The sequence below is a fragment of the Stenella coeruleoalba genome, assembly GCF_951394435.1.
Source record: "Stenella coeruleoalba genome assembly, chromosome: 6".
NCBI lineage: Eukaryota > Metazoa > Chordata > Mammalia > Artiodactyla > Delphinidae > Stenella > Stenella coeruleoalba.
The window spans coordinates 85277002-85297220 of NC_137151.1; the positions used below are offsets into that span (position 1 = coordinate 85277002).

Sequence of the window (20219 nt, forward strand, 5' to 3'; positions counted from 1 at the left end):
GCTCTGTGGCTCCTGTTATTAGGTGATGCTTTGGGGCTGTATATAGGCCCTGAAGCACACGTTGGGCAATGCGCCCAAGGTCGCGTTCCAACTGTTCATTTATTATTTCTTCAGTGGTGGGAAATGGGCTGGAAGTCACCTGCAGGTCTCCCTGTGAGAAAGAGCAGCGTTGAGGTTTGTCCCCTTACACCCATAGGTAGGGTTACTGCCACTCACACCTGGGGAAGGCTTTCCTGCCCTCAGACAGTGGCACCAGAGCAAAGAACTTGCAAGAAAGCAAGATTTGGGAGATTGGTTTTTCTTGCCTTGACTGCCTGGACCTGGGCCCATGTTTTATTCTACTGACATTTAATAGTTGAGTATTTCCCAGATTCTGATTACGGAACATTAGAACTAGGACAGTTGAATGAGAAACAGATTCTATGGCAAATAAGTTTGGGAGATGGTTCATTCTCCATCTTTTTCCAGAGTTCCACAGTGCACATGCTCCTTTAAGAAGCCATTTTAAAAGGAAACCTGTTTCACTTCATCTAACTTACTGTGGCCCAAAATTCATTTGACTTTAGACTTCATTTCCCCTGAATATCTATTATCATTCCTTGGAACTCAGTATTAAAAGGATCAGGTTCTTGGAAACAGATGCTAAGAGGAGACATGTACTAATAGGGGAAGGATAAAACCAAATTTGGCCCACCTTACCAGTTTGAGCTAAGAATTCTTCATATGCCTCCGGTGGCCTGCTTCTTTTAGCAGGGAACTTGTTCTATGAGTGAAGCCTATGAAAACAACTAGAAGATGCCCTGGAAGGTCTGTATTTCTTGTATTCAAATCCTTAAGATTAGTTGCTTAGTTTTTTAATCAATTTGAAGAGTAATTAATTTAATCTGATTGTAAGCAAACCAACTTTATTTAGAAACTATTTTTGAGGAAGGACAGTTCTTTTAAATTTAAAAAATACATTTGATAAAGACACCCAGGTTATCAAGTTAATTTTGACTTGAATCACCTATGTATAATATAGTAATTATATATAAATGATTGCTTTTTAAAAAAATTTATTTTTTATTGAAGTATGTTTAATTTACAATGTTATGTTAGTTTCAGGTGTACAGCAAAGTGATTCACTTAAATATATATATATATATGTATATATATATATATATATACACACACACACACACACACATACACACACACATACATATTCTTTTTCAGATTCTTTCCCATACAGGTTATTACAAAATACTGAGTATAGTTCCCAGTGCTATACAGTAGGTCCTTGTTGTTTATTTTATATATAGTAGTGTGTATCTGTTGCTCCCAAATTTATCCCTCCCGTCCTTTCCCCTTTGGTAACCATAGTTTGTTTTCTATGTGTGTGAGTCTGTTTCTGTTTTGTAAATAAGTTCATTTGTGTCATTTTTTAAGATTCCACATATAAGTGATATCATATGATATTTGTCTTTGTCTGACTTACTTCGCTTAGTATGATAATCTCTAGGTCCATCCATGTTGCTGCAGATGGCATTATTTCATTCTTTTATAGCTGAGTAGTATTCTGTTATTTGTATATACCACATCTTCTTTGTGCATTCATCTGTCGATGGACACTTAGGTTACTTCCATGTCTTGGCTATTGTAAATAGAGCTGCAGTGAACATGTATCTTTTCGAATTATGGTTTTCTCCGGATATATGCCGAGGAGTGGGATTGCTGGATCATATAGTAGCTCTAGTTTTCGTTTTTTAAGAAACAATTGCTTTAAGAAGATAGTCCTCCTCAGATTTTGTTGGCTATGTTTACTCAGTCAGTTTTTTAGCAACCCAGTGATAACCTTTAAGCACAATTCCTGTTATATCTGAATCAATGACATGTCTGAATAGAAAGCATGAATATTTTTAAAGGTTCCCAAAACATTCTTTGCTCCCAGGAGTGAAGTCATTTGAAAACACTGTTAGTGGGCCTTCTCTCCCAAATCTTTTCCCCTGAAAGTTGAAAAAAAATTTCTGCTTAATTTATTAATATGGCTTGTTTTCACCCACAGAGGCCAGCAAGCTTGTTATGTCCTACGTAGCAGCTGTTTGTGGAAAAGGAGCAGAAGTTAATCAAGTCAAAGAACAGCTTTTACAGTCCAACCCAGTCCTGGAAGGTAGGATTTTCTGTGTACATTGGGTCAGTATGACTGGAACGGTAAATCCAGTTTTCCGGGCACTTCTGGCACCTGGTGTGCTGGGAGGTGGGCTGGGAGGGGGAGAGTCAGGCCCAGACCTGCTGAGCAAAAGGTAGCGGCATCCTAGGAACTCCTGGCTTCACGCACTTGAAGGAGGGAACGCTTTACTCGTGTAAAAGGAGCTCTCCCACTTGCAATCATTTTTCTCCCTTTTAATTTTTATTTGAATTACTTTCATTTTGCTTAATAATAATCAGCTGATATTTGCATTTGACTTGACAGCTGGGAGAAACTTGGTGCAAGAGAGCAATGTGAGGGCAGTGCTATTTTATCATTCAGGATAACACCCATGGCTGGTGATTTCTGTTGTCAGGGAAACCAAGGCTATGCCAGAGAAATATTTAAGGACCAGTTTTCTCAGGGTTACAAAAAGCCTACACCTGACTTTAGAGCTCAGATGCTGTGGTTGGCCATCTGTGTCTGTTAGTCAGCTTGGGCTGCCATAACACAGTACCATAGATTGGGTGGCTTAAACAACAGAAATCTATATTCTCACACTTCTGGGGGCTCAGAAGTCTAAGCTCACCTGCTGGCAAGGTAGGTCTTCTTCTGAAGCCTCGGCTTGTAGGCAGCTGCCATCTTGCTATGTGCTCACATGACCTCTTCTTTGTGTGTGTATATGGGAGGGGGAGGGGGGATGATGGGCAGGTGGGCGCTGGCTCCTGGCCTCATCTAATTACCTACCTCCCAGAGGCCCCATCTCCAAATACCATTACATTGGGGGGTTAGAGCTTCAAAATATGAATTGGGGGGTGGGGTCGGGTAGGGACACAAACATTTAGTCCATAATACCATCAGAAAACAAAGCCAGAGAGAAGTCCCCTTCTGCCATGGAGGTTGGCGTAAACCATCAGTATAAACCATCCTTATGTTGGAAACAGTAACTCAAAGCCTCTTCCTATTGCTGGAAAGCCCTTTGCCTTGCTTTATATTGTAAGCATACCAGTGTTGTCATTTAACACAGTTGTTGGGGTAGAGTAGTTTTCTCAACCTTGGTGCTGTTGACATTTTGGACTGGATAAGTCTTTGCTGTGGGGTGCTGTCCTGTGAAGTGTAGGATGTTTAGCAGTATCCCTGGCCTCTAACCACTGGGTGCCAATAGCACCCCTGCCTCTAGTTGTTACCATTGAAAATGTCTTCAGACAATGCCAGATGTCCCCTGAGGGGATCAAGGCCACCTTGATCAGAATCTCTGGTCTAGAAGAGTAGTTTGGTTCAGCCCTTTGTTCGAAGTCATGGAAGGTCAAGATTTAACATGGATTAAAGCAGAACTGCTCTGTGGGGGGAGACCCGCCCCCCCCCCCACCCCAGTATGGAGGAACAGAACTCTGCCCATTGTCTTTGTTGCTCAGGCTAGTCCCTCCTTCCACTTTATTACAAGGAGGCACCATGCATCTTTATCCTCCAGACAGTGAAATAAAACTCATGAGAATACTTTGCTTGTGAGAAGCAAAGGCCAGAACACCTGTCACATTGTTATTGATCTTTCTTCCCCTTCAGGACCTTAACAAATAAAGAAGCTATTGTAGAAAGTGTTTTATCTTTATCTTATTATTCCAGTCTTTTACTTTTTGCTTGCTGTCTTTTGCTTTTAGTTAGGATGCTATACATGTGTTATATTTCTATAGATGCTTATTTTAAGAATGCTGTGATCTAAAGGAGAAACACTGTGGAATGCTATAGCTTGCATCTGTGATTAGAATCTGGCCCTTTATTCAATGGTATTTGAAACTAGGCCCCAGTGCAGGAACTGGAAGAAATGTCTACTGTGGGCATGTATTATCTTTTGTGGGAATGCTTTACTTTTTAACTGGAGCTGCTACTGTAAATGAACATTTAGAACAATGAACTTAAAAAAAACAATTGAGGAATGTGTCTCAAGTGTTCTATAATGGAACACTTGTTTTTGATTCTGTGGCTCACAGTAAAAGACTTTAGTGTTTAGAGCTGTGTTTAGTAATGTGCAACTCAGATTTGTTTGATGAAAAGATGGTTTATGGCTTGCAAATGGCACCCTGAATAAAGTTTTTTTGAAGCAATTCCTTCACTTGCCCTTGACCTTCAAGCCACAATAAACTCTCCTTTATGTGTCAGCGTCTCGTGCTGGACTTTGGGGCTGTGCAAATTAGTTAATTTGGCATCCCTGCTTGTTGACACCCACCACAAAGATCTAGCCTGTGAAAACACGAAAAATGTCATGGTCTTCATGATGACTAGGTCAACACTCACCCTTATCAAGGTTGCATTTATTAAAATCCTTTAGCTGGTGGTGGACGTAGGATAAGGATGTGAACCTCTTCAGCATCCTTTTTTGAGTGTTTCCCATGTGCAGGTTTCCTTACTTAATATAACATCTCAGCTTATTTTCTGTTAAAGAGAGAATTTGGTGTCAGGGACCTACGAAACCATACCCATTCCAAGTGGAATCTCTGAATCAAAGAACTTGCCCTGTGTTGACTTTAAATTTTGTCTTAACTAGCAGGAGCCAACTATTTTTTTTTTTTTTTTTTTTTTACAATCAAAAACATAAAAATACTAGCTAACGTGAAATATAACACAGCAGGTTTGGCTACTGAATACCCACAGTGAGCGTTACACATCTTGATCAGGTGATTGCTTTCAAAACTTGGACCAACTTTTAGCCATTGTTAATCATGTGAGCTCTTGTTAGGCTAATCTTAATTTAATGAAGTTGTGGCGGCTTCCAGGGATTTGATGCCCGACCTCTTAATTTAAAGATTCGTTTCTGTTTGCCGCATCATCGTGCATCACTCTGTAGTCCTTGCTGGCTGCCGCGTGGCCCACAGATCCCAGTGACAGCCTCGGGGTGGGGTGGGAGGGTATTGGTAGAGAAGCAGAATTTCATGCCCATCCCTTGACTCATTGAACCAAAGTGTGCACTTGAACAAGATCCTCAGGTGATTGGTGTACACGTTAAAGTTTGAGGTGCACTGCTAGGCTTCAGAGCATCAAGCAGGGATCCCCTCTCCTTATACGACTTACATTTATTCCACTTACATCCTCTACTACCAAGGCCCAGATTAATTTGCTCCTCTCTTGTGCACAAGCTTGATGAAGCAGTCATTTTACCTCATGACACTGAAATACCTTTGTCAAACAGGAGCATTCTGTGCCTGGGGCAGTGTCGTCCTGTGGTTCTTATGTGCTCTCGTTTGAAAGGGCAGCCGGTGGGAGATTCTAGCTCCTCGAAGCAGCTAAGATTGGGACAAACTTGGATTTTTGCATTGTGGGCTGATGTTTTTTTTTTTTTTCTGGAAAGTTTCACTTAGGTCTGATGGACATAAACTCATGAAACTATATGGTATTTTTAGCCTATTGGAAATGATGTTAGTTTCCAAGTCTCTTACTCTTTCTGTATTTCAGTTATATATTTAATCACGTTTAAATACCTTTTATTTCGAACTTAAACAATTTAAAGTTTCTCATGCCTTTTTCCACCTGAAAACCTCATCAACTGAGTTTCATAAAACCTTTGTTAATGTTAAGTAGTCATCTCTAAAATAACCTTATTCATTGTTAATAACGGTAGAAGAGCACAGAAGCCCTGCTTGCTCGCCATTCAGCTGACTCCTATCAAAACAGTTAAAATGTGTTGAATTAGACAGGATTAAGTTTACAGTAGTACTTGAAAAAAATTCTGTGAATCATACGCATGAGTCTTTCTGTGAACTTATAAGAAGACATGGAAGCTTTAGCAGCTTATTAAGACTCGTGTTAAGTAGTTTCTATGGAAATTTTCTGGACAGAAATGTCATTGCTACAAGTTGCATTTCTAGGATTTATGGATGTCAGATATTACATTTGTTTTATTTTTTGGCTTGAAATTAGTTTTCTGTCACTTGACCACACATCTGTTTCTTTCCTACTAGCATTTGGAAATGCCAAGACTGTAAGGAATGACAACTCCTCTAGATTTGTAAGTATTTGTATAAGCATAAGTGTTAACACTAACATTTACCTCATGTGTGTTTAAACAACCAGTAGATGTTTAATATTTCTTAATACACACAATTAAAAAATAAGAAACACCATATTGAGACGTAGGCTAAAAGTTCTATAAGGACTATTTTTCTGCTTTCTGGAATTTTCCTTTTTAATTCTTCTTGGAGTGACACGCTATCTTTTTTTCATGTTTTCTTGTCATCTATCATAAAATTCCATGAGCAATTTCAGTGAGGCTGTTTAGAGTAACTCTTTACTAATGTGAGTTTTGATATTTAGAAGTCAATTAAGACTCAGAAATTCCATAGAAAGAAGGGTAAACTAGGTGTCAAGTTTGTATACGCTACAGCTCTTGTCCGTTCTTCAGTGGGACCAGAAAGGATGGAGGTGTATTCTAAAACTTTATAGAGGTAAAATCAATAAGTCTGGCTGCTAATGGGGGGTGTGGGGAGGACTGAATAGTAAAAACTGAAGCTAATTGATGTTTTGAGTCGGGCTGAGTTGGAAAACGCTAATTTCCATAGTGGAAACCTTTCCAGCCTCATCTCCCACCTCTGCAGTGTACGCTCTGGCACATCAGCCCCTGGGTCTCCCCAGCTGTGCTGCCTTCTTTCCTGCCTCTGGTCTTGACAGGGACACACACTGCCTGGAGGCAGCTGGGGGAAATATGGTGAGTGTGATGGTGGCATTTTGAAATTGATGGCTTTTTTTCTATAGTTGAGCCAGTTTTATAAATTTCGTAATAAAAGATCATTTAGTTTATAAGCTGTCTTCTCATATACATTACTTGGGACCATTATTGATGATCGTCTGTGCCTCGCTGCCAGACACCCTTCCTGCATCCCCACACCTCCACTCCCCAGCTTCTTTTAGCCCCCTTTTTGCTTTTTTCTCATTGGCGTTATCCTGTGCTTAAGGCATGCAAATGACCTCAGGTGGAGATCGTTTTGATAGATTGGAAAGTGGAAGGCTGAGTTTCCTAATTCCAAGGCAGTGAATTTTTTCCATTGGATTAGCCCCTTAAGTTGTTAAAACTGATGTGAGCCATGCCTTTTCCTGTTGTGGTAACATGACTAATCTCATTACATAAATAGAATTAGATGCAAAGTGTGGGCAGATAGAAGTAATTCCAATAGATCAAGCTTCTTTATAGGATAGAGATTTTATTTTTGCTCTTGGCAAATCTCATATACACACGCTTTAAAAAAAATACTTGCAAATATATTTAGTCTGTAGGCCGTAAAAATACAGAAAACCGTATTGCTTAAAGAGTCACTGGTACTTAGAGACATCGGAAAATCTAGCGGAAGGCTTGGCAGGTGTTTTGGCTTGTTAAGTAACTTCAGAGAAATCCTATCATAACACGGGTATTAGGATATGAGATTAATACTTGATTATAGGCTAAATCATTTCATGCCCAGTTTTTAGTAATTTCTCCGCTTTGTGGGTGCGACTTTGACCAGTAGTATACTCGAGTCTATGTTATAATATTATAGTAGGACTCTACTATATTTAAAATGACTACTGTATATATAACAGAGGTTTATGACTCCAGGGAAATTACATTTCCTTCAACTGTGTTTGACAGGTTAACTCCGAATACATTTTTTGATCTCTTTGCTGAGAAGCCTGGGAGACCCTGCACCTCATTGTAGCTGACAGTGTGGACCACTGTTCCCATGGAGGTGCCTCACAGTGACCCTCACCCCAGCACTTTAACTTGGCGTATTGAGCTTCTAGTAAGAGAGACTCATTGCTTTGGGGAAAAAAGAAAACACAGTTTAAGGCTTCGAAAATCACTGTTCTCGACTAAGGACTTTGGAGGGGGATTTTGTTGAGCATCTGCGGTGTGCCAGGAGCTGAGTGGGGCACTGGAGAGTGTGGGAGAGAGCGCTCTAGGGTCTGGAAAATCTCATTACCACTCCTCTCATTCAGTAAGAATAGAAACACACACACAATTCATTCATTTGTTTGAAACCTCCGGGTTTTCTTTTAAACATAGTTAAACTTAGGTCTCCCTGCGTATGCTCTTGCAGCCTGCAGTCTTTTCCCCACCAGTAGCCAGAGTGATCTTTACACGCTGCCGTCCCCTGCCGGCTGACAGCCTCTGTGGTCCCCTTGCACCTAAAATATAGCCCGGGCTCCCCCAAGCCTCCCCACACAAGGTGGGCCGGCCCAGCCTTCCCCGGCTCCCTGGGCCTCAGTCACACAGGCCTTTGTGCCCGGCAGGTGTGCCAGGTGCTTCCTGGACTTGGGCCTTTGCTGTTGCCGGTCCTTCTACACCATGCATTCTGTCCCCAGATCTTTGTATGGCTGGCGTCTCGTATCATTTAGGTCTTATCTCAGATGTCACTTCCATGATGCCGTCTGGAGACTCTGTGACTTCATCCCATTTTCATTTTTTTAGGCATTCAGCAATCTCTGGAGTTATGTGCTCCCTTCCCCCGTTTACATCATCATTGGCCCTGGAGAGTAGGTGCGGAGGAAGCGAGCACCTCGGCCTCTTGTTCTCTGATGTGGCCCCAGGAGCTAGAGCAGGGCCGGTGCCATAGTGGACACTCAGAAAACATTGATTTATTGATGAATGAATACCTTTTTTTTTTTTTTTTTTGTGGTACGCGGGCCTCTCACTGTTGTGGCCTCTCCCGTTGCGGAGCACAGGCTCCGGACGCACAGGCTCAGCGGCCATGGCTCACGGGCCCAGCTGCTCCGCGGCACGTGGGATCCTCCCGGACCGGGGCACGAACCCGCGTCCCCTGCATCGGCAGGCGGACTCCCAACCACTGTACCACCGGGGAAGCCCTGAATGCCTGTTTTTAAGAAGCTTATAAACTAGTCAGGAAAAATGGACATGGCTGAAAATAATTATAACACAACACATAAACTAGTAAGTTCCCCATGAAAAGTATAGATGAAGTGTTATGGAAGCTCAGAATAGAGAAGCTGGAGGAGTCCGGGGCAGGGGACAGTCCTGAGTGGGTCCACAAGATTTAAAGAAGCCAAAATGGGGTGGCAGGCAGCAGGAGGTGGCAGTCCAGCCTGAGAAACTGAGGAGAGAAACCAGTGTGGACCTTCATTTGCCAGAGTTAATGGCCAGACCAGGGAGTCTGTGAATGGAGCCGTGGGCCAGAGGGCTGGAAAGGTGGGTCCGGGCCCCAGCTAGAGGGCCTGGAGTAGCAGGGTCAGGGTCTCAGACGTTATTCTGTAGGTGTGGGAAGCCGCTGGTTATTTGTGAGTAGTCTAGTGCCAGGACCAGAACCAAGCGTTTGGGGAGTCATCAATGTGGGCATCAGCTGAGTTCTCCGTGTTGTGCAGGAGTTTAGCCCTAGTCAGCTTCCTTTTCCTTTCTCCACAGTGTTTGCTCTACTCTCTTCAAACCTTCTATCCTTTACTCTCAGCTGATGCTATTATGCCTGCTTCACAGAAATCATCCTCTTCCAAGCTCTCCAACCAAATTAGCCCTGCTCCTTGGCACCTCCCCGTCTCCATATCAGTATACACACTCCTTTCTCATACTTATCTCTCTGCACCTGTACTCTAGATCTGTTGCCTCCTTTGCCCAGGGACCACCTGCCACCAAAATCATCCCCTCTCATATGGTCATCCTCTGACTCTCTTGTGAAGTTACTCTTTCTCCCTCCTTCATGTCTGCTTTGCCTCCAGTGTCCCCTCGCATCCTAGAGAGTGTCGCTATCCACTCAGTTGTCTGGGCCACATTCCTGGACTTTTAAATTCTTGAACACCCTCCTTTCATACCTTCTCCATCCAACCATGACCAGTCATCGTGACTCTCTGGGTAGCTCTCAACTCTGTTTACTTTCTTCTTTTGCTATTCTGGTGTAAAGCCACCAGTGTTTCTCCCCTAATTGCTGCCACCTCTGTCAGCTACATCTGATAGGTCTTTTCCAGTCCATTCCACACTAGCCAGAGTGGTCTTGTAAAGAGGCAAGTCTGATCATGGTGTCCTTGTTGAGGAACTTTTAATGACACAACTTGGCTGTCAGGAGAAAATGTCGGTGTCATGATGTGCTCTGACTTCCCCCACCATCCTCACGGATGCCACTGCTTATGCCTGCTCCTTCCTGATCCCTTGCCTCCTTGCCTGCCTGACTTCTCCTGCTACTTCACCTTTAAGCTCGGGCAGATCTCCTCCTCCCCCTCTGTCCCCTGTTCTTTGCGCACAGCACCATGATCCCACCGTAGGATGTATCCCTATACATGGTTATGTCCCATTTATGTTTCATTTCCCCCCAAGACTGTAAATTCCTTGAGGGCAGGAGTGATGCCTTGCTTTCCCTTGTGCCTACGTTAGTGTCCAGGAAATGCTTGATAAACATTTGCTTAATGAGCAAGTGAAGACTTACAAAGGCCAGATGACCAGTGACAATGAAGAAGGAGAAGGTGGGGGAGCATGCACGAGCTACTAAAAAAATCACAGATTACATTGTTGATTGTGTGCCATGTGATCATGTTTCTCCTCCCTTACCATTATTTTGAAAATAGAATTAAAGTAATTCTCTGGGAGAATTATTTACAAACCATCGATCTGACTAAGGTAGAACATGAAACAAAACCAAAGACTACTTATTAGATCAACACACCCTTTTCCAAACAAAAAACAGCTCTCAGGGTTATTCTGATATATTTGTTACTCTTTAACCAGACAATCCAGACCCGTTCTCTAAAAATCACAGTGTAAGACTCCGTGTGTGTTTCTGTGTGTTTAAGGTACCATCTATAAGGTGTAATATGAACATGGGTTATATATTTCTGTATAATCTAGATTAAAAGCCAAAGAAAGTAATAATGATGAGCCTTTGATCCTGAGTTGGTCACACCACATAATCATGCATTTGATTTGAGTAGATATAAAAACAGAACTTGAAGTCTTCCATTTTATCCACTGTCCAGTGTGTTTGGAATGTCTAGCCATGGCTTACAACATACTTTGCCTATAAAAATGAAATAATTTATATTGCCAGCTAGTGCCTATTCAAGGAATACTAATGTTCCCGGTTTTTATTCTTGAATTGAATACACACGTCCTTGAGAAATTTGAAACGTATCCAAAAGTCTTACGATGGCTGAGAAGATCTGTTCTTAAATTAGCAACGAGATATGCTCACTTTGAGCTAATGGGGTATTTAGTATGAATTATTTTTGGAGGCACATTGTTTTGCATCATGGTTACGTAAACTGTGTCTTTCTTAATTACATTTAAACAAATGCATAAAGGGCTTATCATGCTATGCTTTAAGATACACTGACTGAATATTTTGAGGTGAACTTGAAAACTCACCAAGTCTTTCTTTGGCAGGGCAAATATATGGATATTGAATTCGATTTTAAAGGCGATCCCCTGGGAGGAGTGATAAGTAACTGTGAGTATTTTAAAGAAGTTCAGAATAGTAAAACGTATATTTATAACAGAATATTTTAGATACTTGGGTCTTTAAGAGATAGGTTTAAGAATACATTTCCTTTTCTTATACTTAAATTTTTAACCTATGCATTTCAGATTGTTTTATAATATTTAATTTCTAAATCTTTTTAAAAGATCACTTAAAGTCTTTGCCTTTGAAAAACTTTTTAGAAGTCTGCTAAAGAAATAAATATTAGCCCAACTGTATTTTATATCCTATAGGTCTTCAAGCCAATCCAGTAATAAAAAAGATTCTCCAACCGTTATTTTCTTTAACAAAATTACTCTGTGGTTAAAAACAAAATATAAATAATAATTGATTTTAATTGAATGACTTTTGGGGTAACAGTTACCCGATAAAATGAGAAAAACCTTCAAATTTTACTGTGAGAATTTTGTCTTCAGTATGTTTAAAAAATTGAAATGTCGTACACCTGTTAGGTAGAGACAGATTTATTAGCTTTCTTTAGTCATGATTTGTGATTGTAGAAGTGAAATGTTCTCCGGCAAAGGTGAAAAAATGAACAAAATCAGATGAGGTCTACTTAACAGCCCCAGGTCCAGAGTTTTCTCAGGTGGGCACAGTGGTCAGTATCTGTTGTAGATAAGGCCCCTTCATCCATGCTTGGGGGCTTCAGTGCGTGTGGCACCGCCCTGATGTCTCTGCTCCTGTTGATGCTGTAGCTGATTCGTTTGGCAAGGATACGATGACCACTCAGGGTTAGTGCACCTCCAGGGGAAGCTGCAGCCTGGTTATCCTCTTGTTATTTTTTGAGGGCCACACTGCTGATGTGCCCCCCACACACACCGCTTCCCCTGGCCTTTTCACCACCCTAAGATGCTGTTCGGATTGTTGGAATGAAAAAAATCTAAGTTTGTACTAGATTAAAAAATAACAATTGGCTCAGGTATCCAAAGCACTGCTTTTTGCTATAGCAGTGGCATTCTTTCTCCAAATGAAATTTTATTCCAAATATGAAACAGATGAAATGAGGCCTGATCTGGTTAAAGAGGAGATGAGCAGCCAGAACCCCTAGACCCCCGGGTGGCCCCTGTGATCTTCCAGAGAAACTCTAGAACCAGAGGGATGCCATTTGAAAGTGAGTGTTTTTAGAATTTGGGCAAACCATGCAGCTGAATTTTTAAAAAAAATTTTTTAATCATAGTTCATAGAGTAAACTTCTAGGTCTAGAGTCCTTATCTTGGAAACTATAGGATTGAACTGGATGAATTCCATGGTTCCCCATTTCTACCATTTGTAGTTTTTAAATAGTTTATTTATTTTTTTGGCTGCGTTGGGTCTTTGTTGCTGCACGCGGGCTTTCTTTAGTTGTGGCGAGTGGGGTCTACTCTTCGTTGCGGTGTACAGGCTTCTCATTGCGGTGGCTTCTCTTGTTGCGGAGCACGGGCTCTGGGCGTGCAGGCTCGGTGGTTGTGGCTCGCGGGCTGTAGAGTGCAGGCTCAGTAGTTGTGGCACACGGGCTTAGTTGCTCTGTGGCATGTGGGATCTTCCCGGACCAGGGCTCGAACCCGTGTCCCCTGCATTGGCAGGCAGATTCTTAACCACTGAACCACCTGGGAAGTACGGCAGGCGGATTTTTAACCATTGGGATTATACGTATTGTAAAAATGTATTATTATTGGAAAAACGTCTTGAAGAGGAAGTTTTAATCTGAGGTGAAATTGGCTAGGATGGTACTACTTATGTTAAATGGTTTTAACTGTCAAATAAGGAAACAGAAATACTCATGCGAATCATATATAATACCACCGAAAGCAAGTGATTATAACCCTGCCAAGTTTGTTACGCAAGCTTCCTTCACAGTATGTGGCAGCTGATGAGAGCTGTATAGGAAAAGGTATGCCTCAGTTTTAAGACCACCATTTTAAGGAAAGATTAGCTTTTATTCTGAAAGATATTTATAACACTTTTATAACACTTGCATTTTACAAGACAAATTAAATTTAGTTATTAATTGAGTAATACACTATTTTTAAAGTGAGGCTACATTAACTTTGTATTATAGAACAAAGAATTATAGAATTCTAGAATGATTGAACCAATATTACTCTTGAGGACTCTAGGAAAATATTTAAGGATGCCTTTATTCTAAGTATCAGAAAATAACTTGGGTTTTACATTTTGAAGTTTCAAGTTTCAAACAGAAATGTCTTCCTGTCTCTAATTCTTGCAGTATCCATGGAGAATAAATAGTAAACACCCAGTTCATTTCCAGTGAAGATTAAAAACCATCATGAATGAACGTCATATGGTTTTTGTTACCATTTGTTCCCACAATGAAATTATATTGAAATTTGTGGTAGTGGGAACACCCTGGTATTTTAGAGTATCCTTTGCTTTGGAAAGGAAAGGGATACATTAGTGGTGAGAGCAGGAAATTTCACCCCGAATAGAGAGAGAGGACTGACTCATAGGTGGCCACGGGGAGCTGCTGCCTGCTGGCTTGAGGGGGTATAAAGCAATGGGTAAACCCACTCTTGTTCTCTGCAAGCTGCCAACAGTTAGCTTCTTGTACCCAGAAAAGGAGACAAGATTTGCCATTTTGTAGGTCATCTATTTTGTTTCCTTTTCCAGCAGCCGCCTAGTAAAAGCATAGGTCGTTGTTGGCTGCAATTATTACCTTGAAAAAGTCACAGGATCATTTGAGCCAGTTGTGTACCCAGGAAGTGGGGAAAAAATGCCCAATAACTTAGTCTCTCTTCCTCTCTTTCTAAGAGAGGTATGCTGTAAAACCTAAGTCTTGAACTCATTTGAAAGCTACGTATCTCTGAGGTGAGTATCATTAGGAGAGAAGTGTTACAAAAACAGAAAATGTCAAACATTTACTTAAGTAGAGAAGATTAAACATGGAAGTACATCCAGATGTTTGGCTGATGTGAGGTACTATTTCTCCTACTTTGTTAATGCGTGTAGGTCTCATAACATTTATACAATTACATTTGAGGATTTTGGATCTAGTGTTATGAACTTGAAATGTTTGGAAACCTGTTGCTTTTATTAATAGTCACAGATTCTTTCTTACAGTTGTGGCACTAAATGGCAATTTAGACTGGAGAAAATGTGGTACAAGTCTCAAGGGATGTTATCTCCTAAAAGAAGAATAGCATAGAGATATACTAAGAAGAAGCCTTAAGATTTCAAATGTGCATATACCTGCGTAAACTGTAAGGATGGGAGACATGGCTGTCCTGTTCACGGTAGTGTATCAAGAGCCTAGGGTGATACCTGATACACAGCAGGTGCTCAGTAAATGCTGGAGATGAGGATGGAATTGGTTAAATATAGGCAGGCTCTATATTTTCCTGCTTTATTATTTGGGACATATCCATGATCCTATATATGCAGTTGTCAGTGATTTATCACGTGGTTGCCAATGTCTAAACAAAAAGACAACAAGTTACTTAATTCTCTGTGCCTCCATTTCTTTCTCTTTGAAATGAGGATAATAGTACTGATCTCATAGGGTTGTGATGAGTTGTAAATAATTCGTTAACATCTAACAGTGCATGGCACATAGTAAGCACTCAATAAATGTTTGCTTTTTTTCATTATTGTATACTTATTTGTCGATTGTCTCTAGCTCCTAGCCAAATATATACCCTATAATGACAGAGGCTCAGTTTGTATGGTTCATTGCTAAATGATAGCAACTAAAATAGTGTCTAACATCTAATATATATTTGTTGAATTAACTAAGTAATAATCACATAAGTACCTAATGTACAATAAGCACAGTTTGACATAGAGAAATTTATTGAGAAATAAAGCTGCTTCTTTATTGGGTAAGTTTATCTGAATATTCTATGTTAATCATTTAAAAATACTTTTTCTAAATCCCACAAAGGCAAACAAAGTTATTGGTAATCAAGCACCATCTGTTACTAATGCCTCTGTTGAGCTTGAAAGAAGTAACCCAATCCTGTGGTTATGAAGGAAAGCAAACGTTGACATTGGTGTGTGGCCCAGTTATTATTACTGCCCAATAAACCACCCCAGACTTAGTGGAGTAAAACAACGGCCCTGTTATATGCTCTTGGATTCTGTGGGTCAAGAATTCAGATGGAGCTCAGCAGGGTTGGCTTGTCTCCATGACATATGGGACCTCAGCTGGGAAGACTCTAGTGATTGGGGGCAACTTGCATGAGTTGGGGGGTTGGAGTCCTCTGGAGGCTTTGTCGCTCATGTGTCAGGCTCCTGGGCTGGGATGATTCAAGGGGTGAGCTCAGCTAGACTGTTAACTAGAGCCATCTATGTGTGGCCTCGTGTGATTTGGGCTTCTCACAGCAAGGCGGCTGTGAGAGGGAGTGTTCCAAGAGAGAACATTCTGACAGCAAGTGTTCCAAGAGAACCAGGAAGAAGCCTGAGTAGACTGGGTAATCGTACAGCATCACTATGACTCTGTTAAGTCCATGTGTGCACAAGCTTGCTCAGTTTCAGTGCTGGGGAATGTAGATTCCACCTCTCAGTGGGAAGAATGGGAAAAGAATTCGTGACCATTTTATTTTAAACAACCTAAAGCTGATAGATTGTTTTCAGAAATGACCACAATAGTTTCTTAGCTTGCCACATGCTTCGGTAGTCCCCTCTCAATGACTTAAGGCTTGGCCATGAGATTTGTTTTGGTCAATGGAACAATTTGCAAACATGGCACAATGAGAGACTCGAAAGTTGGTTCTCTACTGGGGCTTATCCTCTCTTGCTTCTCTGGAGAGCTCATTACCGCCATGTGCGTGAACCTGGGCTAGTCTGCTGGGTGATGAGAGGCGCATGGAATGAACCAGCAGACGTGTGAATGAGGGCACCTTAGATCAGCCAGCTGCCAGCCAACCTGCCAGCAGAGATCAGCCAAGCTGGCTTAGATCAGAGGAACTACAAATCTGACTCTCAGACTCATGAGCTAATAAATGGTATTGGTCTAAGCTGGTAAGTTTTGGGGGCATTTGTTATGCAGCAGAAAATAACTTGAGACAGAGGTCTAATAGGTAATATCCTTTCCCCACCCAGTTTGGAAACACATGAGAAATAAGCTGGAGAGGAAGCAACTTTATTACTGTAGAGGCAAGGTTGAAGAAAGCAGCTTTTGGTTTATCACCCAAGAGGGTGTGCTAGTGGTCCTTCGGCAGGTTGGCAGGCATTGACAGCACCGAGCAACCCCTGGCCTCTCCTTGTGCGCGTTGCCCCATCTGTCTTACAGCCTGGGAGTGGGGCTGAATTTGTGCACAGTGTGGGGAATGAGGGGGCTGAGCTGTACATGCATGCCCATTTCTTCTTCCCAACTTCGCTGCTCAGAGGAGTCTTTCCTCCTGCTGAGGAGAGGAGTGAGTAAGGGGCTGAGAAGCTGGGGAGTGCATCTCATGAAATCCTCCCACGTGGAATCATAAAGCAGGAAGAAATGCCTACCTTACTCACAGGGAAGGTGGAGGGTAGAACAAATTGCTCTGAATTCTTTTTCTTTTACATTCCTTTCGAATTTACGATGCAATTAATTTATGTGCTGACTATCTCAGGGCATGTTGTTTAATCCTTATGTATGGCACATTCCTGCCATTTTGTAGCATATGGAATATAAGTTTACCCTTTTAAATTGTTTGAGACTTATAGCTTTGTTCTTCCTTTTATATCATACCTTGGGTTTAATTGATGATGAGTGGATGGGTGACTGGGAGCAAAGCTATGTTATAACACTTCCTAAAGGAAACTCTGATCCGTATATATATGGAATTGGGGACTTACCTGTACATGAGTCAGTTCTCAACAGCTAGTGACTATTCATCAGTAAACAGTAGCTGTCTTCTTTAGGGTCAAAATTCATCAAAAACTGAGATAATTTACCTAGTTTGTAATACAAGGCTGGGCTTTTTTAGCACTTTGACATTTAATACCCCTAAAGAAGACAGAAATAATCAACCATGGGTTGTGAAGTATCTGTAGCAATAAAACTGAAATTTCAAAGAGTAATTCTGTTACTCTGTAATGGATGGCTTTATATAAAAATAGATGCTTTCCTTTGTCTCAATTTTATTTTGGTGTTCTTTCTTATACAAAAATATGTTTACCATGAAAAAAGACTACATGTTTATCATGAAACAAGACTATATACCCATACTATAGAAGAAATCAGGTGTTCAAATATGTCTAAATTAACCTCAGATTAAGAAATGAATCAAGGTTTATTAGAATTGTATGTCTAATAATAAGATATTATGGACTAGATATTTCATTAATTTTATTTCAGGGTTGGGTATCAAATTGTAGATTCAGATACACACATAAGTTACTTTCCAATTATTAGATAAACTTTAAATTTGTATTAGAAAAAAGTCTGTTGTGAAAATGCATAAATGCTATATGTATGCAACTGGATCCTGATTTTAAAAATGGCATTTAATTAGGTAGATAATAAGGCAAATTTTCTTCGCGTTTTAAAGCCCAAGTTGATTTTTCATGTGCAGACACTGGGAACCCTCTCACAACTTTTCATGTAACATGTCCAGCTGTCACTGGTGCTAATTTGTAACTTCAGGACTCTGACTTTTGATTTAAAACTTTAAGGTGCTTTCTTAGAAATGAAAATGCTGCATGGAGGTGGAGGTAGGGGAAACACTGTCCTGTCACGGCGCGCCAGGTGTTTGAGGTCTCTCAAAGCCTGTAACCTGCAGATAGACAAAGGTCTGTGTGAGACCCGGGCTGAGAGAGAGTACTGGGGTGAACACCCACCTCTGCTTTCTGTAATACACGTGCACAGTGAATGATTTGTAAGAAGACATTTGCGCCATCTTTTTTTACTTTAAAGCTTGTCTTTAGTGAAACTTCCTAATTCTCAATCTTGAGGATTATGTTGTGTATTTCCAGAAAAAGTATAGAGTTTATTTTAGAATATATACTCCAATGTAGGAGCAAACATTAGTTCATAATCCAAGTTTTCCACTGAAATTACCATCAGTTATGCCCAGTAACTCATTGGTTATTTGACATTTTTTCTTCTTCAAGATGGCGGAGTCCAAAGGGAGATAAATTGTTGTTACTTAGATTGCAGGCCTTTCACTATTGCTAACTGTATCATTTCACTTTATTAAAGGGACACAAATCCGTTGGAAGAGCCTTCAGTGCCACTCAAACACTTTTTTCATAATGTGTATCTTTGAGCAATTGGAGAGGAGCAGGGTCGGTCGTGTCTGCATCTTGGGCTTTCATTGTCATTCTGGCCTTACTGGCAAAACTGAGACAAAGCAAATTCTTCCATAAGCCTTAATCAAGAACTTGGACCATTTCTTCTTTTTCAGGAAGGGAGATTATACATAGAGTAAAGAAACTTTGATCGGGCTTCCCTGGTGGCGCAGTGGTTGAGAGTCCGCCTGCCGATGCAGGGGACACAGGTTCGTGCCCCGGTCCGGGAAGATCCCACATGCCTCAGAGCGGCTGGGCCTGTGAGCCATGGCCGCTGAGCCTGCGCGTCCGGAGCCTGTGCTCCGCAATGGGAGAGGCCCGCGTACCGCAAAAAAAGAAAAAAAAAAAAAATAGAAACTGATCATGCTACCTAATCCTTCACCTGTTATGTTCCAAAGTAATGTGATTTTTCCCCCTTCCAAACCACTACTTGTTCTTTTATTCCTTGGCTTATTAAAAGACATCCGTCTCCAGCAGGTGCAAACATGGACATTTTACTTCTTTCATATCTTATGCCCTAGGGAGGGTGTCCCAGTGCCCAGGAACATGTATATGCTGTGGACTAGCTGGTAATTAGTCAAAACTAAGAAAACCCCTCAGTGATGGTCTGATTCTGTTAATAGTCAGGTGGCAGTGTCATGGTGGAGTTGGTGGGAAAGTTCTGATTCCAGAGTTTCTCTGTCCCTACCCATTGCTTTTCCCCTTTAGAATGGCTTAATAGGTTTATCTCTTCCCTTAAAACTTAAATTTATATAACATTTGATATGAACTTAAATTTATATCTTGAGGGTTCAAGAATATAGCTGCATTGGAATATACGGAGGCTATTATACTCTCTTCTCTACTAAATATCTGGCATATCCTATACTCCTTTTTATTAAGTCTTGTTAGTAGAGGCGCAGTCAGTGGTAGCAGAAGCATCTAAAGCAGAAGAGAAGGCTGTGCCAGTGTTTCGCTTTGCCTTAATTCAGGGGCACATTAAAATGTTCAGGTGGCAAGTCGTTATAGTGAATTGAATTTATGTTCTGTACCTTGAGTAATTATTTGATATGGCTTCATGCTGTTAGATTATGTTGGGTTTTTTCAAAAAGCAATAGACTAGGGAATGGTTTTAAGCACTAGTAAATTATTTGGGAGCAAACATTTTCCCTGATTACTGTTCTGCCTAGAAGCTTGTAACTTACAAGAAAAGTCGTAAAGAAATAGGAGGCTCTGGGGTAATCAACAAAGCATTTTAGGTGGGAAAACCCTCAACTGCTTTGTAATAAAAGGTTCCTCATTTTGTGATTGAGTTAGGTGAAGTCATATATTTTATGTAAAGAACAGCCTCAGCCTTTGCAAGTGTTTGTGGATTTAGCATTCTTTTTGCTGGAAAATTATAAAGAGCATAGCATGATACCTTAGTCTCCTAAAGC

General features: G+C 41.0%; 1 protein-coding gene across 5 annotated transcripts in view; it reads left to right on the top strand.

The window, feature by feature from the left end:
* Window positions 1-20219, top strand: part of MYO1B (myosin IB) — a 183357-nt gene that overhangs the window by 101035 nt on the left and 62103 nt on the right. For all 5 annotated transcript variants that reach the window (XM_079925368.1, XM_079925367.1, XM_079925369.1 and 2 more), the window contains 3 exons: window positions 2045-2149; window positions 6121-6167; window positions 11511-11574. In XM_079925368.1, coding sequence (XP_079781494.1) covers window positions 2045-2149; window positions 6121-6167; window positions 11511-11574 — 216 coding nt within the window. The remainder of the gene's footprint in view (window positions 1-2044; window positions 2150-6120; window positions 6168-11510; window positions 11575-20219) is intronic.